Raw genomic sequence first — 26,529 nt, forward strand, 5'->3', positions numbered from 1 at the left:
TTGTGCGCGCGCGAGCCTTGGCGGAAAAAGCTCCCCGTGTCGCCAAGTCGTGGGAAACGTCGATTGTATTTAAGTGGTAAGTACGAAGAAATTGGCTAGCACATTCGCCCAGCTTATGCAGTACAATGCATAAGGCGTAGCTACTGTCCTTGACATTCTTCTTTCGCGCTCGTTGTCTCTTTCTTTCTTTCATTCTTTGTTATTTTCTTTTCTATTCTTTTTTTGTTTCTTCGTACCTTCGAGAGGGTGAGAGTTGCCGACTTACAAAGACCGAGAAGAAAATACTAGAAAGCATGTTGCGTGATTGCACACTTGCGTTGATTGATGCGCGTGTACAGTTTGACACGCAGCTTTTCACCTCTTCCATGTCTCTACTGTCCTCCGACATAACTTCCGACATTCTTCGGTTCTGTGCGTCTTTTGTCTTTAGCTTGTAGTGTTCTCGTTGTCGGTAGTAAGCTTTCCCTTGGCATTATTGGCCCACGGGCAAGTAATGTATGCGAGCTGTTGTCATTGATTTTATGTTCTGTAGTTACTACTTTTGTAGTCGACATCATCTGGAATAAACAATAAAGTGGAACAACTGTTTTTTTACGAATGCCGTGATGCGTGGAAGAAGCGACACTTGTCAAGTAATACAAAGGCGGTGCAGCATTTTTATTTTATTAATTAGTAGTCGAGTATTTTTGTCGATGCATTTTTAATTTTTCTTTAATTCGAAGAGTGGGCCTGCTAGATAGATATTGTTCGCGTTGTTAGTTCGTTTTTCTTTAAATTAATATTATTGTTGGATTGACGTGTTTTTCTTTTTATTATTTTTTATTTTTTACTTATCAATTACGATTTTAATTCAAGGAATAGTTAATAGGTGTCTTATTAATTTGTATGTTCAAATTCTACATATATTTATAATTTTATAATCTAAATAAATATACAATCTCTTGCATTCGTGATGCATTAAATGTTAATTATAAATTAAGAAACTTTAATTTCCACATAGTAGTTTGAGTAGACAAAAACTTAATTATTATTAAATCTTAGAACAAATGAATTTGTCTAATTCTCTGAAAAAAATACAAAATTTAAATCTCTTAAATTTCTTAGTTAGAAAATAAATATAAAATTTCAACACCTGTACATCATAGCCTACATTAATGACAAGAAAATGAAAGTTATGTGTTTTTCTCTCTTTCTCTCTCTCTCTCTCTCTCGCTCTCTCTCTCTCTCTCTCTCTCTCTGTATGAAAGTTTATATAAATTTAAGTACAATCAGCATTTAATTATTTCATTTTTCGAAATGCATTTATTTAACAAATCCATCTTGCAATAACATTAATTTTGTAATTTTTTTAATGTCAAACAAATTAAATTTAAATTTAATTGAGTATCAAAAGTTTTCTGCATTAATAAAAAATATATTTTGTTGTAGTGTATATCATATTGGAAAAAATTTCATAATAATACAATAAATATTTTAGATTTCCTAAGAACAATTTTCTAACAATAATAATGTAATTTATACCATTAAATTTAAACTAATTTAATCCAAACAAGTGTCGTAAAACATATTATAATGATAAAAAGTGACAATAAAATTTCATTAACAAAATATTAAATTTAATTATCTTTCATATTAATTTTATATTTTAATCACTAAAATCATTTATAATTTTTGACAAATAGAGATACCAGTTTTAAATAATATGAAAGATTTAATATAAATAAATTAAAAATACTTTTTAAAACACAGATCTGCAAACCACAATTTCACAAATTCTTCTTTTTTTTTTTTTTATATTAAAAACTTTTTAAATATTAATATTTATTCATGATTTTACTAAAGTATAATAATTTTGCTCTACATAGCTTACTTTCTCTTTTAATATAAATTGACTCTTCTTGTGGGTGTTTGAAAGTTAGAGATATCCTCCCACTTACATATATTATACTACACTAGACAAATGCTACATTCAGTTAATTCTTTCTCAGGCCTGGATTAAGTGAGGGAGAAAGAACTGTTCTTCAATCCATTGGTTTGCAGAGAAGCATGCAATTGACAAATTAAATCATAGAAATGCAAAAGCAACTGCTGCACAAGGAACGAACATCTTTAACCATATAGAGGGACTGTGATTTTTAAGTGATTGCATTAAATTGTGTAACCATTTGAATGTGCCCTAAATTAACATTTGTGAAATTGTGGTTTGCAGAACTGTGTTTTAAAAAGTATTTTTAATTTATTTATATTAAATCTTTCATATTATTTAAAACTAGTATCTCTATTTGTCAAAAATTATAAAAGAATTTAGTGATTAAATATTAAATTAATTTGAAAGATAATTAAATTTAATATTTTTTTAATGAAATTTTATTGTCACTTTTTATCATTATAATATGTTTTACGACACTTCTTTGGATTTAATGTAGAATTACCTAAGAGGACAATAAGTAAAATATATTCCAATAAATAATTGTGAAAATGCTTTTCAGAAATCTTTAAGAATAGTATAATTTTTAAAGATATTCTTATCGATATATTCTTACTTTAAAAAAACATTTGAAATAAATAATTGAGAATATATGTCTTATGCATTGTGCATAAAATACAAATTTATCTAAAGTATTCGGTAAATCATTTCAGAGAAAATAATATATACTTCATATTTTAAGTGTTGTCGAGTAATTTGCAAAACAGTCGATTGTAGTTTTTGTTGAGTTTAGTTCTCTTTGCTTGTATTACAAATTATTCAACCAATTGCAATGATTTTCAATATTATCTAAAAGCAATTCATTTATCTTAAAAATTAAATTTTTAAAAGGAATTTTAATTTATGGATTTGATAAGAATCACTTTATATTTGATTAAAAATTAAAAAATTTGATTAAAGGATTAAAAAATTTCTAAACGATTCTCAGGTTATCGTAGCTTTGAAAATAAGCATTAGTTGAAAACTATAATGAACATTGTGAGATCCTAATCAAGATTTTTAAAACAAATTGTCAAGCTCCAAAATATTCTAGTGTACTCTGTCAGAATCTCTATATCATAAATTTATACATTTCGTTATTACTTTCACATTAACGAAAATAATTATTTAAATACTTTATCCATCGCTTTTGCCTTTTTTTGCCTTTCTTTTCATTTCTACTGAACCATCACAGTGCCTGTCAATTTTATACAGAAATTATAGTCTTAACAATAGCTAACAGTAGCATAAAACTAATGGCACCATTGTACGAAATAAGCAATTGAAGCAACTATCTTTCAGCAGTGAAGTTAAAATCATAAACTTCACCAAATGAAGTGATACACAATTTTCGTGCAAGCTTAAGAAGGTGTGGAAAATAAGCCTCCGCAAGTCGTAGCGTGCTAACTTTAGGATAAACTCGGTGCACTGCATTGAACAAACAGCTAAACCGTGGTTGGTGGTGATGCGGGGATGTGGATCTGTTGCAACCATATAAGAGTCCGAGTGGGCAGCTGGGCAACTTCCCTTTTGTTAATCTCCCTTTTATGTTGGTGTCGCGAAGTTGCCGATGCTGATGTTAGAACGACGAGGGGCTCGCCGGTTCAAGGCGTCTTGCCATCGGAAATCATGTTACCGACACAGAATTCGATCACCGTCGAATGTAAAAACCTGACTCGTGCTAGTAACAAAGTGGGTGAGTCTCGAAAATTAATGCGCTTTCTCGATAAAAATTTTGTGAATATATAGACATGATTTTTAGACCATGTTGAGCGACTAAATTATAACTTATGTAAATCAATAGGTTTTCGTTCGTTTGATACCCTAGTCATAAAAACGCTCTTCGTATTTGATTAATAAATGTCAATATATACAAAAATTTAAGATTTTGAGATTTTTATTGAGTTGCTTTATAAACGATATGATACAGTCGAAATATAAAACGAACTATAAAATTTAGATGCCGTAAGTGTAAGTCTCGCGATAAAATAAAAATAGCCCTCTGCTATATTATGGAAGTCGATCGATTGATTACTGTGGCATAAAATTATATAATATATATATATATATATATATATATATATATATATATATATATATATGATATTGATAATTGAAAATACTTTCTGTGAACAAGAGTAAAGCGAGTCTTTTGTGCTGTTACTCCTAGATTCGAGATTGCCGGTGATTAACCCGTCCGGACCTAACTTGCCAATAGTGCCTCCAAGTTTTCTCAACGGAGTTCTTACTTGCCAGCCTTATCAAGGTATACATGTTAACCACATCTACTTCCAATTGGCCAACGCCTTCTTCCTTCTCTCGCATCTGGCTTCGAGCGGCCTCCACGGCGTCTTGTACCTCAGGTGCACGCTCCTCGTCGGCTGTGCCTTCCTCACGCTCTGGGCTTGGACTGTTGTCTGCTGGGTCGACGCGGCGCTCTGGAACGGACTCTTCGTCACCATCAACTTCGTTCATGTTTGCACGCTGCTCTACAGGCTCAGACCCGTCAAGTTCTCCAAGGAAATCGAAGAGGTTGGTTCAACGATTTGGCATTTGGTCTATCCGATAAGTAAAATTTTTTACGATATTTATAAGCTGCACCGGCTATATAATATTACAAATCCTTAATAAACATTTATTTTATTTTATGAAACCTGATACTGTAGAATTTATGGAAAATTCAGGACATTGTTTACATTAATTTTTTTCGTCGTTCTTAAATAAGGGGAAAATGCATTATTATTCATTTAAAGCCAATTTAAGGATGCTCTTTAATATTGCACTGTCGTTAAAGATTTATTGTTATTACTTAAAATAAGATAAAATTTATTCATATTTTTATGAGAAATTATTCGATGTATTTTATATTTCATGTCTTAAGGTTTTCAACAATCTTGAAACATTTATAATTTAATAGACAACTTTTTCATGTCAATTATTTATATTTTATGAATTTATACCGTTCTTTCATATAATTTCACATAATTTCAATTAATTATTTTACTATTTTTCGTTAAGATAAGAATAACGAATAACATTATTATTTTACAGGTGTACATTGCAGTTTTTCAACCGCTACGAGTATCTAGATCGCAGTTTAAAAAAGTATTAAATTGTATGAAGATTATTAAGCAGCTGAAATATCAAGAACTTTATGCTCAAGAAAAAGTTACCAAAGTTGACTCGCTTTCTTTGGTACTTTCAGGAAAGTGAGTGCATTGTTAAACATCATTAATTTAAAATAGATAACATGGCAATGTGTAATATTTAATATTTTTTATGACTCTTTTAATCTAGAATCTAGAATTAATACTTATACATCAATCTATTTAATTTTTAGTAGTAAGAATAGCTTTTAAACTAATAAATCATTTATTATTATTATTATTATTATTGTTAGATTGGTAGTATCACAAAATGGAAAAGCACTTCATATAGTTTTTCCACATCAATTCTTGGATTCGCCTGAATGGTTCGGTGTATCTACTGATGAATTTTTCCAGGCATGATTCAATTTGATTAAAAAATGTTAGTAAATGTTTGAAAAGTTTATCTCTTAACATATTTACGTTTATATTTAGGTTTCGATAACCGCCATGGAAGAATCACGAGTATTATTATGGCATCGTGACAAATTAAAATTGAGTATAATAACGGATCAATTTCTTCAAGCGATTTTCGATCATATTCTCGGCCGAGATGTTGTAAAAAAACTCATGCAGGTACATCGACTTATAAAATTTTTCAATATTAATTTTTCATTCGAAGAAAATCGATTGTATATCTCTTAAATTTGATTCGATGCTTACTTTTTGTGTTTGATGAGAAAGTACGACATGAGTCGCTGAGCTGAAAACTATATCGCCTGTTTATTTTTTCTCTATCACCATTCACGTAAGATACTGTCTGGAATGATCAACAGTGGCGTGAAATACGTTACATATATATTTAATGATTATTTATTGGAATGTTTACTATTTGTAAATAAGTAAGTGTCTCTTTTTCATATACAATCGAATTTTTTAATATTATAATTGAAATATTTCATTGAAACATTGACAAAAATTAAAGGAATCAGAAAAGCTTTGTTTCAAACAAATTTGCAAAAAGCAATTGATTTTTCTCATTATTTATTTTTTACTGCCCGTATATTATATAAGATAAATTAAATATAAATTCGTTTTCCTTTTGATATTTATTTAAATACTACATTTGTTAATTATTCATACTTTAAATGTCAGTTTATCATTGATAACGAAAGATTGATACAAGGACAGATTATAGTATTGAAATACTAAACTGAAATAGACGCAATAAATATGAATAACTAGTTTTGTATAAATTGTGTCGTAATGATTTTTTTTTTTGCATAAACTGTAAGAACCTTCTTTTAATTCTAAATTATTTTTGTAAACAAATCTAGTAGTTTTTATTAAAATTAAGCTAATATCGACAAATAAAATATTAAATTAAGTAATTTTATTTTACAGAATCAGCTAATCACATTGATGATAATTATTTTTGTAAAATTCATTTTTCATGACATTTTATATTCAACACTAGAGTTGCAAATTATATGGAACGATTAATTTATATAAATTCAATTTTATAACAAGCACGATAGAATTAAGGTTTTGAATCATACTAACATTACAATACATTAGATTTCGAGTTGATAACAGAAATTGTCAAATGTAAATAAAAATAGATATAAACTCTATGATAGCAATATACATATCTAAAATGCATATAATTCTTTAATATTTATAACTTTATTACTTTATAATAATACAATATGATTTTTAATTTATAAATTATCAAAATATATTTATTTATAAATTTATTTGTAAAGTAATTCAGTGTACCATTTAAAAATTAATTGAAATATGATTTTGATGGTCTCCACAATTATTTGCAATTACTAATAATATTATTCATTCATTGTTCAATATAAAATACAACTAAGCATTAATTTTTAGTGTTAAAATATTTACACGTGATAAAAAAAAATCAAATAGAAAAAAAAAGTTGGAACAATACTTACTGCACGATATTTATGATTGTATAAAGAAAAAATATATATATCGTAAGATCAAAGCACGAAAGAGTGGAATTATGAAATTATTATTAACCATGCATGAAGAACCAAAGTGGAGTGGCTTTTTTAATGTGCGTCCGTGCGAATTTTCGTTGGATATCATAGTTACAATAAGTGTTAATAGTATAATATTTATTAACTCATAGGTTAGCGAAACTATGGCGGCCAGCAGTCATCAACATCAGAATGGCCAAGTAATCGGCCTTAACGATATAGTTAATCAGGATAGCGAATTGGACGCGAAGATGTTTGTTGTAAAGAAGACGAGCGAGAATCAAGGCATCACCGCCCTGATAAGCCGCCAGATGCAAGGTAAGTGTAATTAGAGCTGGCATAACTTTGTCTAATTTGGCATGCATTACGTCGCATGTGGTTATATATACGTAGGTCGAGTTATTTATACATGTGTATGGCTATATATATGTCATTAATACGTCGCGTAATGTATATAATATCTACACACCTAAAAAAAAAGTTATTCGTAATTGACACTTCCTTGCTTATTCTTGAATCCAATTAAATAGTGTATGAATTTTTTTATCTTACTGTATAAAATTTATGTATCGTTTCGTAAAAATGTTGCGTATTTACCTGGATGAAGTGATTTTTTTATAACCTTTAATCAATTGTGTCCAGTGAAAAGTTAAATTTTAATAATATATTTAAATAATAATTGCTGTTTATTACTTAACAAATATTACTTTCTAATATTACTGTCTCTTATTTAATAAATATTTTACAATTTTTAAGACTTTTAACAGTTTGAAAGTTCAACAGTTATTTTAAGATATTATTTTAACAAAATTTTGTTGAATAAAAATCTGAAGCATGTCATAAAATCATGCAGCAGCCAGTCAAAAAATACTGATAAACTAATGACAATCTTATTTTTATTTATTGATTTAATCATAGATTTACTACTTTAAGTAATACGCTTTTTGCTTTGTTTGTTTGTTTGTTTGTTTGTTTCTAAATAATTTAACATCGATAATTTAATATTTAAAAAAAAATACAATTTTGCAAATTTTCATTAAGAGTATTTAAACAAAAGTACTACACCATACTGGACATGAAATAAAATATATAATGTAAATAATGAATATTTAATGAATTCATCGAAAATGGCACTTTCAGTCTTAAACGCAGAGAAAGATCACTTAGTCTAGAAAGCATTATTACTCACTGTCTTGCACAATCTTCAAAGCAAACATGAAAGAGAAACCAAAGTAAATAAAGGATTTGCACGTGTTTCACATTATACATATTTATTTATACACGTACGTGTGCGCGTACACTACAGAGACAGAGAGAGAGAGAGAGAGAGAGAGAGAGAGAAAGAGAGAGAGAGAGAGATAGAGAGAGAGAGAGAGAGGGGGGATATCTTATCTCGTGTTTAATGAAGTGCTCATCGATGAAATATAATTTTTGCACCTGTTCTTTCCTTTGTTTTCGTATCTTGTCTTGCTCTACCTTCCCCGTGTCTGCCGGCGCCCGATCCGAATCAGAGGAGCATGTGCCACTGCTGTACTCGAGTTCCGACGTCCTCAGCAACGCCTTACATCGTCATCCCGACCTACAATCGCCTACTAGTCGTGCGCCCTATCTACTCCCCTCGTATCCGCCCCTGCACAACAACGTGCGTTCGCTCCGATAACCGATACATTACCAAAAAAAAAAAACAGAATTTTGCAAAATATAAATAAAAAAGAGCGAAAGAATATTTATAAATGCACGGACAAAAAAGAAAGACCAATAATCCCAGAGCCATTCTCATAATCTAAAGTGGAAAGAGTTACTTCTTATCCTGTATACGTAAGAAGGTGAGTTTTTACATCGTATTTTCATTTTAGCCGCAAGAATTCGCCCAAAAGTATCAGAATTACCGAGTATTATTGAGTGTTTTTCTTCGGCGAACGAGAACTTAAATCGAGGATTTTTTTAAAGGACGCGCGTAAATAGTATTGCTACGGCCAAATATTTAAGTAGTGTTAGTTATATAGAAATTAATAGAGCACGTATAGATTTTAGAATACCTTAACTTTTATTAGTTCAATCGCTTTTTTATAATATCGTAACAAAGCGGATTGATTTTATTTGAAAATATTAATATAATAAACAGTGGCATTTTAAATTCACATAAAAACTTGATAATCTCGCAAGTTTATTTACCGATGAGAAACGTTCAAATTTGATGAATGTATTTTTATTACTTCGTAGATATTGTAATACTATGTGCGAAAATATATTAAGTGTATTGTCTGTAGTTTTTTATCATCCAAGAACAAATAACTGAAGATTATGCAATAGATGCTAATTATGTTAAGTATAGCGCAATGTGTAACGATGCAGACCTTCTTCGGTCAATTGTTATTATCCTCGCTATGTCATAACGAATGTGCAATACTTACTATTCCTTAATAATAAGATATTAACATCTTTATAATCGGATAATTTTATTTCTTGGCAATTAATATTTCCAATAGCAGATTCCCAACTAATCTCCAAAAAGGGCTGTACCTGTGGTTATATGTTGATCATCATAAGATTACGTGTGATCTCATACTCATTTGTCAACCTCTCAGGTAAGGAGCCTACGTGAATGTAATTTAAAATTATCCGCTCGCTTCTCTCTTTAACGTGTGAATTTCCATAAGTTCTTGTCACTGATTATTTATATCTAGTTATCGAGGCAGCAGCGACCTCAATTTTATTTTGAAAGTAAGTTTTACATATTTACGTCCTGATATAGCTAAGATAATTGCTTGTTACACCCCGCCCCCTCTCATTCCCCAATTTTTGAATGTAAGTTGTGTTTTAATACAAAGATTTCTTTTTAATCATTCCACTTACAATTTATATATTGATGTTCTTTGTTAAAAATGTCAAAGAGTACCATTGTGATATTTAGTATCTCTTTATATCGTTATGCGAAAAGACTTTGTGAAGTGTTGTTATACGTATATATCGACAAAGGTTTTATTTATTATTTTATCGTTTTCTTACCATTATTATTTTTGAATAAAGGGATAATACCTATTTGGAATCTTGTATAAAGCAAGTATGTGTTTTCCAAATTGAATATAAAGAATCATACAAATTTTTTTATTATTTACAATTAATAAATTTTCTAGAGCTTATTATCATTAAATTTTATTGTACGAAATTAAATTATTCTAAATCAAAATAAGAAACAATTGACATATACATAATTATATCTAGTCAGTATTATGAATTGTTAAATTCATTAATTAATAACTTATTTACTACTCGAGGAAGTCATAATTTGATATTTTATTATTTTGATAAATAACGGATGTAAAATGCAGTCGTATTTTTATTATAATAATTTTATATAGATATTTTTAAAGCGAGTAATTTAAACGAAAAAACGAAAAATTATTCTACGTTGACGTTATTTCAATGTTAATTACTAGAATTGTAATGCTCAACATTTCCCAGTCAGTAATGATATCTATGATATTTTAGTATTGAAATCTATTTGTAAGGTTGAATACGAACACTCGACATAATACACAAACACTCGAAATAACTTAAAATTATCAATCGTGAAGAAATATTTTTTATCAGTATTTTTATTTTTTGTAATAAATTATAATTAATGAAATATATGAATGCTAAATTATTATAAATATTTATATGTAATAAATAAATGTATAACAAATAAATTGTTTTTTATTTAATTTTTATCTTACAGCTTAGTTACAAAAAATTACAAATATTAATAAATTTTAGACAGAAAAATATAATTTTACTGACTTGAATTTCTTTTTTATACTTAGGTTTGCCTAGGATTAAATATTATTACTGTGGTAAGTTTAATGTATAAATGGACGATATTCTTCATTATCAGCATCTCATTAACTTGGGCATTTTATCAATTTATAAGTTTTAAATCATTTTTAGTGAACTAAAAACTGGTAAATTGTAAATACAAATTGAATTTATACAATTATGAAATTATATTTGTAAATTATAGATAAACGTTTATAAATCGATTATAAATAAATGTTCGTAATTATATAAAAATACATATTTAAAAAATAATAATAATAAATTTCGTAATGAAAATGATAAATACATTTCGTAATGTATGTATGTATAAATACCCGCGTGTATGTACACCTGTATTATTCTAATATTTTTATTTTAAATTTATAATGAAAAGTTGGTTGAAGTGTATAGATAGAACAATAGAAATATAATATGTATGTATGTATGTATATATATATATATATATATTTATATATATATATTTATATATATATATACAAAGTTACACGGAATTAAAACTTTTATTTAATAATTTATTTACCTATAGTTGAATTTGATTCATTTCACCATTTCACTGCATGTTAATTTATTTTTTGTATCAATCTCATAGTTTTTGTCCTCCGGTCTAAGCCTATTAATAAGTAATGCAACATTTTTATTGCTTATATAAAAAAATTATTTTTATATGTTTCTTAATTCTATTAATATTAAAATAATCAAAACAATTAGTTCATATTATTATAAAATTTAAAAATAATTCGATAAATATGTTATTGTTTGTATAGTAACGTTCTTATATTAATGAACTATTTAGTCTTTAATATAGGCAAATGTAAAATATTAAATTAATACCAAACGAACTTTTTTATATAATGCTATATAAAAATAATATAATACTATCGAGTATATGAAATTGTATAAGATTTTAAAATTTTCCCTTTAAATTTTATGATAATATTATTAACCAAAGAATTTACATTTAATTAATCACGATAAAACAATTATATTAAGCACAAGTAGATTTTATTTGAATGCATTGTTGTCTTCGTTATGCTTTTAATAATTTAGTCTTTCTAGTGCTACGATCAATACAGAAAAATCATTCCTATAAAATAATGTCGGTATTATAAGAAATTATTAAAATTAATTATTGAAAATGATACGTTTTCTGCTAATTTAAAGAATAATTCGAATTTTGTATTTGCTTTAAAAAAATCATATTACTATATTTCATATTATTTTGCTCTTTTGTGCGAGTCATAAGTCACCCAAAATTCAAATCGGTCATTGCATCATTCCTATCATCATTAAATCAATTACATTCGTTGCGAAGTATCGATTCTTGGCATGCTAATTAATATAAACTGTTGATATAATTGCAGCTTCGGGCGATCCAAATGCTTGGCGCTTGGGAAGGATTGAAGAAACTGATCACGAAACACCTGTTTGAAATTAACAAATCAGATAATGTATACTCCCGTAATTCTTTGCGAGCTCAATAAGGAATCTCGGTGATGTCCTTAGCGAGCCGATGGCGAGCAAACACGTTAAAATAGAGTAAACCAACGTAAAGCGAAAAGAAAGCAAATATACGGTGGAAAAATGTATTCAAAGAGTCGTTAGTGAATGCCCAACTATCAACACCGTTCGGATAATTCGATGATTTGACTCTTATTCAATCAATTTTTGTTTTACTAGCAGGACTTTTATTCCATTTTTTCCGGTTTTCTGTGCGATTCAACGACTGAGTAGAATTTATTGTGAAAAAGACTTATTTTTAATGTATAATTTGGAAATTCATAGCCTTACGTACAAAAAATGAAAATATATAATAGTAAAACTAATTAAATGATAAGTCGAATGACAATGAATAATGTATGTGTATGTGAGGAATATTTTTCTTCGCGATTGTAATTGGAAATGATTTTTTAATTTTTTAATTTTTTTGTTTTCTTTTGTTTTCACATTTCATTATTTAATTACATTATTAAATTCAACTGCCGAGAAAAACGGTATAAAAGAAAACATGAAAACTACGTAAAAATTCCCATATTTAAATAAGGTAAATTTTATTTGTAATTATGCGTAGAAACATCAAATTATACAAACGGTTCTATACAAATCATTGAGTATAATATCAAGTTAGTATCAATGGATATAATCGAAATTACTTTTACTACATTATTTAATGTGGTAGATAAAATAATACAAATAAAGTTAACGTTACGTAAATATCTTGATTAATTATCTATAGCTTTTTATATTATATGATCCCAGTATGATGCTGCTCCTTACATAAGACTATATAGTGGTTCATTAATAAATATTTCATTGTTTATAATAGCAAATATAATAAAAAAAAAAATGAGCCAAAGTTCCTTGGATTTGAAAAAAAACATTAGAAAAAATGTAGAGAAATCATTTATATTAATTTTAAATGTGTTTATAATTAAAATTATAAATTAGTAATAATTAAGGTAAGTTATATCTGTCTAATTATAAAAAGCTTTTTTTTAATTACTTTTTATTATAATTATATTAAAGTAGTCTTTTTCATATAGCTAATAAGAATTGATTATTTTTATAAAAATTTTAACAATATAAGAACAATATATTTTTATATGGAAGAAATATTAGAATTAATATAGAAGGATTCTTTTATAAATATTAATTTCATACCAATTATAATAGTATGTTTTTTTATAAGTAATCAAATTTAGTTTTTAACACAACCCATTGAGTTTTTACCCATTAACAAATTTTGTCAGTATTTCAAAATAAATAATTCAAAATAAATATTCGAATTATTTGTACGGTGTTCATATGATTAATAAAAATATTATTCTATGCCACCAAAGCAGGCACAAATTTAAATCTAAACATGTGTTAAGAATATGAATAATATAAAGTGAAAGATATTTCGAGAAAAAGTAAGATATAGAATAAGAGAAGGTGAACTTAGTAACTTTCTCTCAATTGATTGTATATGATTGTTATGTGGACTCGTCTTTATATGACGATTGCACGTGTATTTTTCCCTCTGAAACCAATTAAACATGTAATTATTAAGAGATGAAAATATTAATCTTGCAAATACACTTGCAGAAATTGTTTATTGTCGAAGCAGTGTTGAATGTCTTTAAACAATTTGAGGAAGATATTTTTTATTTACGTTGAATTTTATTTATTTATATGAACATATATGTGCAACCGTAATTGAAAATCATAATAAGTTTTGGAGTCATATATTTCTGTCTTAAGAAAATTATGTTTGATATAATAAATCTCGCTTGAGCAGTTATTCAAATACATTTTTTTACGTGGATTGATGATGCACACTTTAATTTAAATACTACTTTAAGCAGTTTGAAACTGAAACTCTATTAAGTTTATGAAACAAAATCAGAAAAAATTCAACACATAATAGAAAATTTCTAAATATAAAACGTCAGACGATGTGTACAAATATGTTGTTATTAGATTTGAAAATTATCCTATATTTGATATAACAGGAAAATTTAACAGAAAAATTTTCTTTTTCTATGTCATATTATTTATCAATTACTGTTTATCTTGGTTTATTAAGTTTTCACGCATTTTCAATTAATTGTTTTTCAGTCATTTACATGATCACTGCATATAAACAAATTTAAATGAGTATGTAAGGGTTATATGTATATATAATAAATATAACAGAAATTAATAAAATTTAGATTATTTATTGGCAGGTTACGTGTATAATCAGCAGTTGTCGATGAAAAGTTTTACCTCTATAAGCTGTTCGTTTAAAATTATTTTAGCGGTAACTTGGCATGAGTAGAACGAGTAGAAAAGAGAAAAATATGGGTTTTCTAAAACTAGTGCCTTTTTTTAACATAATTAAAAATATTTTTTAACTAGTGCACTTCATAATATTATATTTTTTTATGGTAATCAAAAAAAGAAATTTATTTATATATATATCTATTTCATTTATATTTCAATCCAAGTATGCAAAATTGTAAGCACTCAATTTTTTTATAATTATTATTTGATATAAATAATTTCTGTTTGAAACAAAAGTTTTTTATTTTTATAAGTACATAAAGTGATAAAAATTCCTGAAAATCTTTTATTCGCAATAATTTTTGTATGTTTTTTGCCTTACGAGGCAGTCTATTGTTAAATAAAGTTGTAAACTTCATTAAAACTAATTATAAAGAAAAGATAATATTCAGTAAGATAAATATCTTGTTATATAAAAATCTCTATTCAAACAAATTAAAATATTCAAATCCAATAGAAATTTTAGTTGATTACAAAGAATTCCGTATATTAATTAACGTTGCATCTCAAATCTGTGTATAAAGATATACATTTACTAACATCACTTTAACATGTAAAACAAGAGACTATTTAACTTTCTATGTCATGATATTTTTCAAATACTTTATGTAAAAACTTTACTCATCAGCAATAAAGTTATACCTTATAAATACGTTGCATTATCTCTTTCTATCAATAGAAGTATTTTATCATTTTTATGATTATACAAAATCTCACCGAATTTTGTTGTTTTACACTTTTTAATTATAAATCTAATATGTTTTTATTAACAGTATTAATATTATATATATATAAGTAATTATAAATAATTTATTTTTATGAATATTTTAATGATATTTTTATACAGTAATATAGAAAATAATAAAAATCAAATATTATTTGTAATTATAAATTTTATATTACTATTTTTAACAGAATTATCCTTTAAATGATATATATTTAAAAACATCTTATTTTTGTATAATTCACTAAACTATAAATTTTCAGTAATGTAACTAATATTCACATTATTATTTGTTTATTATTGTTTTTTAATTAATACATTAAACAATCAGTATTTTTATTAAATTTATTATATACAAATGAATTATTGAAAAAGGATGAATAAATATTTTATAAATGACGTTTTAATTTGTTAAAATAAGAATTCATCATATGGGTAATAATTTAACTATTTGTATTTATTTTATAGCACATAATAATTAATTACAACTTTTCATTCTTGTAATTAAACAACATTAGACTACTGTAATATATAAACGTAGAAAAGTGAATTGTGAAAATGCTTTAAAGTAACAATTTATTATAGGTAAAAATGCACTTGTTCATTCAGTTAAATTTCAAAATTGCAGCAAAAAACAAACTTTAAATTTCATTTTATATTTGACATAGATTGTCAACTATATACAGAATTCAATCTTGAAGGAAAAAAAATATAAATAAAAAAAAATAATAAGTCGTAGAAATCGTAATTAACGCTATAAAAAATTTTTAATACATGTCATTTTCTCATATAATTCGAAATACATTTTTATTTGTCATTGTTTTTCTTGAGATAATTGTATAATTTTTTAAATAAAATTTTTTAATAAAAAAAAACGTATTTTTATATTAAAAAAAACTTTATATTTTTTATTATACTATACTAGCGCATTTACTAGCTTTGAAATTAAAAAATAACTTAAATAATTATATGTAACAATATTTACACTATTTCGAAAATATGTCAATCACAATTCTTTGATAGTTGCACAAAGTGTTTGTAAAAAATTTGTTGCTTAATTTGTTAAATATCAAAGTGGTATAAAAATTCGTCCTTGAGTTTAATAGAATTATGTTAAAGTATAAAATAAGAACTCATTACGGCCATGAAATTTTCTGGCGTTTGCTGATTTCTGTCTGTGCTGTAACCTGAAATCGATGTCATTCTTAATGTATTTATTTAAAAAATAAATATGGAAATATAATTGATTAAAAGAAAAAAATACTAACTTCTTGTTTATTTATTTTTCGTTTAGCATCATTTTCTAGAGAGCCAGTTGTTTCAAATCGGCAGTTGGAAAAATGCATTTTTTTTGGCGTTGAATCTTCGAGACATTGCATCGGTTTTTTACGGCTCCACCTTTTGTCAGTAAGTTTATTATTATACAATGCAGTTCTGTAGATTAAATATTGAGAATTAAAATAAAACAATAGGATTAAAATACTTTTAAAAATATATGAATAGTTGAAGATATATGTATTATTATGAATATAAATGTATAGAAGTATAGAAGAAAATGACTTTTTTTCTATGTCTTATATTGTAATTCGGAACTTCATAGCTTAGATCCCGGAATTAAAATTATGGAATATTAAAATATTTATATCTATAGGATTAATGTTCAATAATTGTAACAGAATGAATATTATTACTTAAAATTCTTAAAATTTAATCAGGAACTAAAATTTACTTAAGTTTAATATGAATTATTGATTTATTGAATTTCTTTTATAATAATTCATTATTAGTAATAAATTAGTAAATTAATTAAAAAAAAGAATGTTGTATTGTATAAACTAATATTCATGACATTATAAAAATTTTATTTTATTTTATATATTATAAGTGTAATAAATTTGGAAATCAGGCTTTTAATAGAAAAAACTTCATATCAATTATTCCTATTATATAATGATTAAATTAAATAATATACTATATTAGATAAAATTTTTATTTTCTATTAACCCAATGTTTGTTAACCTTTTAAAAAATGTGTTGCAACGGATTCTTGTTTCACCTAAAAACGGTTTTTATAATAAATTATAAAGTATTAAACTTCCTACTCTGTATCAATTTTTTATTTACACAAAATTCGGTTATGTACCTTCACTATTGGAAGCGATAACTCTATATAAGCTATTCAGAAAAATTTTTTTTATTTAAAAGAATTATAAACTTCAGTATTATGAAGTTACTTAAGGACTGTCTCTTATGGAAGCTATTTACTATTTATAAATTATTATATTCTGAATAAACTTTATCTCTTATCTTTATATTTACACCGTTTAGAATTAGCCAATTTCCAAGTGGGGATAAGTGGAAGGGGTAGCGCTTCAATTCAGTATTTAACACATCAGCTTTTCGTGCTTGTTTATTGCATTTTATTCACAACTACACTATACGATTCTACGCTGTCTATGAGATTCGCTGAGATCTTGCCGTTCCTTGGTTGTTGCCACGTGGTGTCAGCATGCACTACTTGTAGAGGTAGGAGGTGGTAAATCTCCGGATCCTCTTCATGCGGTGCGCTTGATGGTGGATTACTACACAGAGAAGTGGACGGTCGTAAATCTGTGGATACTTCTTAGTGTAGTGCCACGTGGTGATCACCTGATTGCTGGTCTCTTCTTTGAAGTGGCGTTAAGTGATGTTTGCTTGCACTGACTTGTGGAAGCGAACGCTTGCTGATCTCTACCTGCAACCGCTTCGTACGCTCTGGCAGTATGCATCAGATTTTATGCTGAGAGTTTACTTGCAACCGCTTCGTGCGCTCTGGCACTATGCGTGAAGTTTTATGCTGAGAGAGAAAGAGAGAGAGAGAGAGAGAGAGAGAGAGAGAGAGAGAGACAGTAATTGCGTGAGTAGCTCCTGAGTAACTAGCTCTTGGCTAAATATTGCCTATCTCGTGGTGCGCTTGCCTTAAATATCCACGTGGTAGCTTTATTAGCGGCTAATAATGGAGGCGATTGTGGTGCTAGAACAATGAATGTTATTGTGCACTTGTTTTTTTCGGGTGTAACGACTTTTTCCAGATGTCCAACGACCGTTGGAGGTTTTCCCAGAAATGATAACATTCCAGAAATTCTCGAATACACAGTTATTACACTTTACGATAAGAAAAAAGTGTAATTAACAGCCATATTTTGTTAGTAGTTTTTTCAACCATGTTTCTTGCATATAGCAAAAAAGGACATATAGAAAGAATACTGAGATAAGTTTAAATACAACACATGCATTTAGCGAAACAAACTATTTTTAACACAAATATACCTCAAATTCCCACTATGATTAAACGGTTCGAACTTTAAATTAGAATAATTGCTTTTTATTATTTAAATATTAAATGCATCAATTAATAAATAATTAAATAATAAAATTATGATTAAATGAAGTCGGATATTGCAAAACGTATTATTTTTTTATGGAATATTAATTATGAAGTTATTAGTAGGGAGTATTTAATCCTAAGTAATTTTACTTTTTCTTACCAATTATACAACTTTTATGGATACGTTTTATGATATTATGCAAGTTGAATTAATACAAATATTCTTACTTTTTAAATAATAAACATGTTTATATTAATGAATGACAATACAACAAATAAATTTACAAAAATAAATATTCAATAGTATTGTTTTATTCAAAGTTATCTTTTTAATTAATTCCATTATAAATATAGTGAAATTTATATTTGGGTAAATTAAAAAAAATATAATATCAATATACTAATACGAAAAGTACGAGTTATTTGAATTTGAGATTAATTTGAAATCCAAAATTCAATCAACTAATATCAATAAATATTTAATATCTTCCTTCAATTTTCATCAGTAAAAATAAACGCAAATGAATAAAACTGTTCATAATTTTATTACCATATATAGATTATGAGATATTTGCTTACTATTAATAGTGTGTTATAAAAATATTATTTATGATTTTATGATAGAATTGAAATTTTAACAACATATACTTTAATGAAATCAAATTTAAACTTTATATGAACAATAGTATATTGATTAGTTTTAACAAGTAGATAATTTTCTTTACAAACAGTTCGATTTTACAAATTGAATATACAAAAACGTACAGATTATATGTAAAAATTCAATTAATATAATACTATGAAATTTTTTATAAGAAAATCAAATGAATTTTTAAAGAGAATGTAAATTTGTATAAATATTGAAATTTTAATATTAAATGTACTACAAGATTTTATTAAATTTTATAAATAATTTTATTTGCAGTTGAAAATATTTAATTTATAATTTAGTATAGTTATTAAGAAAAACTACACCATTTTGAATAAAATTTCATATTTATTCAGGCAGTTTTATGTATATAATTAATTTACACAAATTATTATATATTAATCAAAAGATGAATGAACAAAATTACATATAATAATATTCATATCTTTATAAGATTCAATATTAATTGTCTTATAGATATTCATTTAATATGTTAAATTTTAATTGAAGCTGCCTGAATTTATTAAAAGTAAATAGTAAAATCAATGAAAATACAATGTGCATTTGAGCTGAATTTCATAAAAATATTGTTTAAACATAACACACATAGGATTTTAAAACATATATATTAATAAGTTAATAATAAAGAAAAATAGAACAATTAAAATTGTAATAATAAAATAACACATTTTTAAATGAAAAATTGTATTTCTTCTATATTAATTAACTTATTGAAAGCCTTAAAATCAACGAATCAATGGAAGACACTTTTTATTTCATAGTTTAATATTTCTATTAAGGAGAGAGTTTTAAAAACTATAGATATTATATAAATAGATTATATAAATACTATAGATAATCTAAAATAATAAAAAATTGAAGTACTATAATATTTAAAATTGCCTAAAATTTGTCAAATCATTTTTAATCTTTCTGTTTAATATAAAATCAGGTATTTTATAAAAGTCGAATGAAATCTGTAATAAGTTTGTAATAAAACAATGAAACAATTTTATAAATTTCACAGGCTATATATAAAATATGATACTAATTTTTTAATATTATCATAAACATATTTTAATATATTCTTAGATATAGTATTTACTACTTCAATCTCATAATTTAAACAAGCTTTTATATTTGGTTTAGAAAAATACATAATTAAATTTTTATTTAATTGTAATTATTTTTTTACTTTGAAATTTAAAATTATTGATACAATTTATATTGCAGAATTAACGATATTATACTGAATCAATGTTTTAAAAACACGATTTGTATAATCTAGAGGAATTGAAATATTAGATTCCAATGATTTAATTAAAAGTAAATAAATAAAAAGCCCTTAATAATCTGCTTATGACATTTTAAACACATTAGTCTTTCAAACTTTAGAATTTTATTTTACTTCTGTAACTATTTTTATTTCGAAATAATTGAATGATATTTTTTTTATCAATTATTAAATTGTTGAATATTATAATAATGAAAAAAATAGATCAATATAATATTTATAACAAATTTAAATATATGAAATGTACTATGTTAGAATTTTGAAAAAGACATAGTATTAGTATACTTTTTTCATTGATAAAATCTGATTTTTAATAATTTATAATTTGTTTTTTAGAATGTTCAAATGAATATTTTAGCTATTTGTATATTTGCAATACCAAATATTGTTTGGTTTTCAAGCGGTAAAATAACTTGATGCTAAAATTAGTAAAATCATTTAAAAATATAATGTAATATTAATAAATATAATCCCACAATTATAATAACTTACAACAAATTTAAAATGACTGTATGACAATAGAACTTTCAAAAAATAAATTCATAAGATTCCTAAATTGATAGTGTAGCAAAATATCTTTTATATTTAAGAAAAATCATATAATAACGTTTAAATTAATAATCGTTATCAATATATAAAATAATATATAAAACTAATATTCATTTTTTTAATTTAAATATTAGTGTAATAAGAATATTACTATTTACAATATTATCCTATTCATATTTTGAATAAAAATTTATTTGAATAATATCTTTTTTGTTAAAGAAAAGTATTTAAAAAATTGAGATACTTAATCGTATAAAATATGTTCTTCACTTGTAGCAATATCAATGTTTCTGGAGATCCTTAGATCATTAAGTTTCTTTCCTAAAGGCCTTCCCTCATTGCATTGTCTTTGTGGCATTGGCAATGCTACTCTTTTAAACATTTCTATCAAATCTGCTTTTTCCATATTAAAAATATTTGATGTATCGATACATTTCTAGAAAAATAAAATAACATTCTATATAAAATATAAACACAACATACAAAGATAGCAACATTAATTGTTTTGAATCGCAAATTAACCTCTTACTTACGCTTTTCAAAATTTCACGTAGTGTCCATTCAGTTAAGAATTCTGGATGTAATAAGTCCTGATAATTCAAAAACATTTAAATGCCTTTAAAAAATTATATTAAATTTGTTTAAATTTAGTAATTGATAAATTTAAACCAAAATACTATATACATTAACTAAATAAACACATTGTTCGAAATAAGTAAAGATTCGTTAAGTAGAGCTTGAGATGTTTTAACCTACAAAGTTAAAAAAGATTTATAGTAATATGGTTGTTAAATAATTATTATCATGTAATATGATTTCATTCTAAATTGTATTAAAAGTTCGTAATTATGCTTTATAATTATCATTTGTTGTCTTTGGTAAACAAAATTCAACTTTAGTATTCTGATTACAATTAAAATAGCCGCTGATAATCTTAAATACTTTCTAGAAAAGAAAACTAAACATCCAAATATTTTGTTTGATCGAGACCGTTTATTATTATACAAAATATTAATACTTCACACATTAATTAAGTATTTGAATTATAATATTTTATTTGAAATCTAACAATAAGTTTCAAGATTTGATTGAATTTACAAAAACTGATGTATCACAATATAAAAAAAATATTAAACATTGTAAATATTTATTAAACAATTTAAAAATTTAGTAATCTTTAGATGATTTTGTCTATTTTATGTTCTATTATTCAATATATATTTAATGAATAATAGATCATGGTATCTATTTAGAACAATGAAATATTTATACATTTTTCATAGAAATGTTAAATGTTCATTGTTCAAAAATTTTTAATTTATTCATAAAAAACAAATGAATATACTAGATAATTTGATTGCGTATTGTGACTGTAGAGGGCGAACAATATTATTATTGTATATGCCTGTATATATTACCGTATAATGATATAATCTAAAGATTTATAAAGAAAATAAATATAAATATCTTATTTTTAAATTTTATTCTACGAAAATTTTTTATTTTAATATGGAACAGTAGTTGTTATTCAACTTTTCTTCCATATTTGTGTATAAATCTGCGCTGGTATAATCACAAGTGTAAAATTTTTTATTTAGGATAAAGTTTTAATACAAGATAAACACATTACTTTTAAATAGAGTATAAATCTATACAAAAATGTTGAAAGTTTTTGACATCTGATCATAGATAGTTATTAGACGTATCGAAATAGTAATCGGAGAGGTATTATTCTCTATTTAATTGTAATTTCATTAGACACTCCTATTTTATTGCGCAGCTGCAACATCTAACCTATATAATTCAGAAATTCGATAAAACAAATTAATAGTTTCTATTTTAATATAAAATTTAATAATAATTTGTATATTGCCATAATTATAGTTTAATACGATTCAAATAAAAATAGTGATTAATTAAAAATCTGGTATTGTAAAAAATAATATTATTAATAGTAAAAATTTATATATTAAAAATTCATATTTTGATAAAATGTTAAATAGTAAATTCATAAAATACTAGCGTAAGTGTAATATTATATTTGTCTTGATGAAAATAAAAAAAAAAAAATAATTTTAATTGTACTTTATTAGAAATCTATGTAACAAATTTTAAAGTGAATATTTAAAAAACTGTTTGTATTAAAGGAACAAATGGATCATTATAAAATGTTAACATCAGATAGATTTGAAATTAATTTTTCATTCATACAGAAATCTAAGAATGACTGGATTATGGAATCATCCTGAAAACTGGTACCAAATTTATATCTTGACATATGTGTTCGATTTAATTGACCAATTACAAGGTAATGAATTTTATCATATTTAATTTTTTTTATAAAATATGATTGTTATTAAGTTTTTGTTTTAAGGTAAAGAATTTTCAGGCATAAGATATGTCAGGCATAGTTAATTTAAACTTGATAAATGAGTATGTAAATATAGTAATAAATGATATTGCTTATTGGTGGTCGTGGTATATGACAGAAATATCACATCAGTTTTTAATATCCATAATCGCTTATATTTGTACATGTGTCTTCCTTTATATTATTTTGAAGCGAGTGAATCAACAAGCTTGGCAATTGCCTGGACCACCATCCAGGTTACTTGTAGTAACAGCCCATCCAGATGATGAAGTCATGTTCTTTGGGCCAATGATTTATTCGATGTCACGTACATATTCTAGTCAGATTTACCTTCTGTGTTTAACAATGGGTTAATTAATAATTATATTTCTGCTAAATGAGATTTGATAATGTTTTAAATATAATATTTTTATTATTTTTAAAGGTGGAAATAAGCAAAGAAAGGAAGAACTTTGGGGGTGTGCAAAAGAATTGGGTATACCTGAAGCAAACGTTACTATCATAATGTATGTATATGAATTTTAAATAAAATATTTATTAGAATATTTAAGTAATATAAATGTTTCAAAAGTATTTTCATCTTCAATTTTTCAATTCATTATTTAATTTTTTCTATTCTATTTTGGTTAAAATTATAAATTTATATATTCTTTTTACATTTCAAGTTTTATTTAAATTTTACATTTAAATTTGACGTAATATTGGGTTTTTCTAAGTTTTCGTCATATTATGAAACTTATTGCAAAATAAAAAGAATTTATATTGGAATAAGATTTTGATCTAATACAATTTCTAGGTGTACAGATTTACCTGATAATCCAAAAGTACAATGGCCAGAAGAAATAGTGGCTACGAGTGTCCTACAACATATAGAAAGCCACAAAATTAATGCTGTGGTTACCTTTGATAAGCACGGAGTTAGTAGACATAAAAATCACATTTCTCTTTTCTATGCAATCGCTTCATTATGTATAGAAAAGAAAGTTCCTTCTTGTAAGCAGTCCATATATAAATTTTAAGTTGCCAAATCAAATTTTGCATGCATAAGTTGTTCTTTTTATATTATATTAGTTCTTAATTAATTAAAATAATAAAGATTGATTAGTAAATAGATTTTGTGTTTTGAGACAAATGAAAATTTTATGTTGAAAATAGAGAAATTTGCTTTAGTGCATTATGTATAATTTACATGTAGTTTATTACTATAAAACTTTTTTTCCAGGAAACGAAACTTAATTTCAAGTACATGGTTAAAATTGATTTCAGATTGTAAATTGTATGCACTCGAATCTGTAAATATATTGCGAAAATATACACAACTTTTGGATTTACCGATCAGTCTACTAACATCTTCGTATTGGTATTTGATTACGTACCAACAGCGACATTATATTCGAGTAAGTAGTTGTCGAAATTAAATTAGAAAAAATGCTTTTTCATTTACTTATTACATTATTATTTTTTTTATAAATTATCGAAGATTATAAATTTTAGATGAGAATATTTGCTTTATCTATGACTATTTAAACTATATGTCTATGATACATTTTCTATAATATTAAATTACAAAATTATTTATGTTCTTCTAACGTATTCACTTGTGTACATGTTCAATTACTTTATGTGATTTTCTGAATTAAAAAACTATATTTTTATAAATTACAGAATGCAATGAAGATACACAAATCACAATATGTATGGTACCGAAAATTATATATGATGTTTTCTCGATATACTTTAATTAATACTCTTCAAGAAATTAATATACTTGATCTTGAATTAGATCTAGAATTGGAACAAGATGATTAAAGCTATACAGTTATGTTGAACAAGTCATATTGTAAATAATTAATCTTTCTTTACCAAAGCATTAATAATTTCAGTTTTTATGTTTGTACTAAGTGTTAATATAATAGTTATCAAATATTTATAAACAATTTAAAATATTTTTGATCATTTTTTAAATAAAGATTAATTCTTATTATTCGTAATTTAATTAATTTGCCTTTTATTTCTTCATAAATAAATGCACTAAAATGTATAACATCTTTCTATTATTACAGAAAAAAATGAGCTTTACAAAACATTCAAATCATAATCGTAATATTTTGTGTATTAATTTAAACATTAAATTAAAACAACTTATAATAATAATTTATAAATTTACAAATTTAAATATTGAACATATTAATTTAAATTTTATAACAGTATACAAAAGAATTATTTTTTATATATTTTTTGACGTATAAATAAAAACTATTTAAGAAATAATCATTTGTAATAATTAAAATAAAACTCTGGAGAGTATCAATAATAAATATAAATTTGAGATAAATTTTCTTTTATTATTTATCCATCAACGCTAATTTACATTTGTTCTAATACTTGCAATCCAATTAACAATTATTTTGACAAACGCTCGTTGAAACTGATAAAATTTAATGTCTCTCTAGCAAAGTAATAGAGACATTTCTTAAACTAATATATATAACAGAGTAAAGATATAATATATTTATATATTTTTAATCATTTCATACTTCTAAAATTAAAATCGATATGTCGCATTGTTACTTACATATTTTTGATTTATAATACTTGCATTAGATTAGATCGTTTTATTCCAGCCTTTTATTTTGAGCAAGTGGCATGTTTAATTTTTCTTTTTCTAGATGTTGACATTTTTTAAAATTTGGCACATTTTAAATCTTTGGATTAATAAAATTTGTTACTATTGTCAAAACTTTAAATATCTTAAATTATTTTAAAAACTCTAGGAGAAAACATATTATTATACATTTAAAATTCACAAAAGAAATTTTCAAAAATAAAAGAAATTACACATCTTATTCAAATCACAATTGTTTACTAAATTAAAGAAAAAACAAAAAAATATT

The 26,529-nt window shown here is 24.9% G+C and overlaps 3 protein-coding genes across 4 annotated transcripts; 2 read left to right on the plus strand and 1 right to left on the minus strand.

Annotated features, from left to right (window-relative positions):
- Positions 1-2,205: 2,205 nt before the first annotated feature.
- Positions 2,206-12,555, plus strand: LOC105363509 (popeye domain-containing protein 3). Its single transcript, XM_011501241.1, has 9 exons — positions 2,206-2,225; positions 3,162-3,662; positions 4,137-4,498; positions 5,018-5,175; positions 5,367-5,469; positions 5,548-5,688; positions 7,211-7,376; positions 10,865-10,894; positions 12,239-12,555. The coding sequence occupies exons 2-9, from the start codon at positions 3,440-3,442 to the stop codon at positions 12,304-12,306; spliced, it is 1,251 nt and encodes a 416-aa protein (XP_011499543.1). The 5' UTR covers positions 2,206-2,225; positions 3,162-3,439; the 3' UTR covers positions 12,307-12,555.
- Positions 12,556-16,373: 3,818 nt separating this feature from the next.
- LOC105363519 (uncharacterized) lies at positions 16,374-21,990 on the minus strand. 2 transcript variants are annotated; one of them, XM_011501261.1, is made up of 4 exons: positions 21,798-21,990; positions 21,513-21,700; positions 16,674-16,803; positions 16,374-16,592 (listed from the first exon to the last, which is right to left on the minus strand). In XM_011501261.1, the coding sequence occupies exons 1-4, from the start codon at positions 21,870-21,872 to the stop codon at positions 16,542-16,544; spliced, it is 444 nt and encodes a 147-aa protein (XP_011499563.1). In that variant the 5' UTR covers positions 21,873-21,990; the 3' UTR covers positions 16,374-16,541. The 2 variants fall into 2 exon arrangements, with proteins under 2 accessions (XP_011499563.1, XP_011499555.1); XM_011501253.1 differs by having other exon boundaries at positions 16,380-16,592; positions 16,674-16,839; positions 21,798-21,982.
- Positions 21,991-22,764: 774 nt separating this feature from the next.
- Positions 22,765-25,497, plus strand: PIG-L (phosphatidylinositol glycan anchor biosynthesis class L). Its single transcript, XM_011501272.1, has 7 exons — positions 22,765-22,989; positions 23,412-23,572; positions 23,639-23,984; positions 24,060-24,141; positions 24,432-24,628; positions 24,902-25,032; positions 25,301-25,497. Exons 3-7 carry the CDS (start codon positions 23,663-23,665, stop codon positions 25,442-25,444), a joined length of 876 nt encoding a protein of 291 aa, XP_011499574.1. The 5' UTR covers positions 22,765-22,989; positions 23,412-23,572; positions 23,639-23,662; the 3' UTR covers positions 25,445-25,497.
- The last annotated feature ends 1,032 nt before the right edge of the window (positions 25,498-26,529 follow it).

Source organism: Ceratosolen solmsi, unplaced genomic scaffold (genome assembly GCF_000503995.2).
Source record: "Ceratosolen solmsi marchali unplaced genomic scaffold, CerSol_1.0 scaffold10, whole genome shotgun sequence".
NCBI lineage: Eukaryota > Metazoa > Arthropoda > Insecta > Hymenoptera > Agaonidae > Ceratosolen > Ceratosolen solmsi.

What these genes read in the sequence shown, in the direction of transcription:
- LOC105363509 (XM_011501241.1), top strand. Translation starts at nt 3,440, where the DNA reads ATGTGGATCTGTTGCAACCATATAAGAGTCCGAGTGGGCAGCTGGGCA. An exon ending in TCTCCAAGGAAATCGAAGAG is followed by an intron (nt 4,499 to 5,017) that starts GTTGGTTCAACG and finishes ATTATTTTACAG; the next exon opens with GTGTACATTGCAGTTTTTCA. An exon ending in CTACTGATGAATTTTTCCAG is followed by an intron (nt 5,470 to 5,547) that starts GCATGATTCAAT and finishes GTTTATATTTAG; the next exon opens with GTTTCGATAACCGCCATGGA.
- LOC105363519 (XM_011501253.1), bottom strand. Translation starts at nt 21,872, where the DNA reads ATGTTTTTGAATTATCAGGACTTATTACATCCAGAATTCTTAACTGAA. An exon ending in TACGTGAAATTTTGAAAAGC is followed by an intron (nt 21,701 to 21,797) that starts GTAAGTAAGAGG and finishes TTATTTTTCTAG; the next exon opens with AAATGTATCGATACATCAAA. An exon ending in GAAGAACATATTTTATACGA is followed by an intron (nt 16,840 to 21,512) that starts TTAAGTATCTCA and finishes TTTAATCTACAG; the next exon opens with AACTGCATTGTATAATAATA.
- PIG-L (XM_011501272.1), top strand. Translation starts at nt 23,663, where the DNA reads ATGTCAGGCATAGTTAATTTAAACTTGATAAATGAGTATGTAAATATA. An exon ending in CCTTCTGTGTTTAACAATGG is followed by an intron (nt 23,985 to 24,059) that starts GTTAATTAATAA and finishes TTATTTTTAAAG; the next exon opens with GTGGAAATAAGCAAAGAAAG. An exon ending in AGAAAAGAAAGTTCCTTCTT is followed by an intron (nt 24,629 to 24,901) that starts GTAAGCAGTCCA and finishes AATTGATTTCAG; the next exon opens with ATTGTAAATTGTATGCACTC.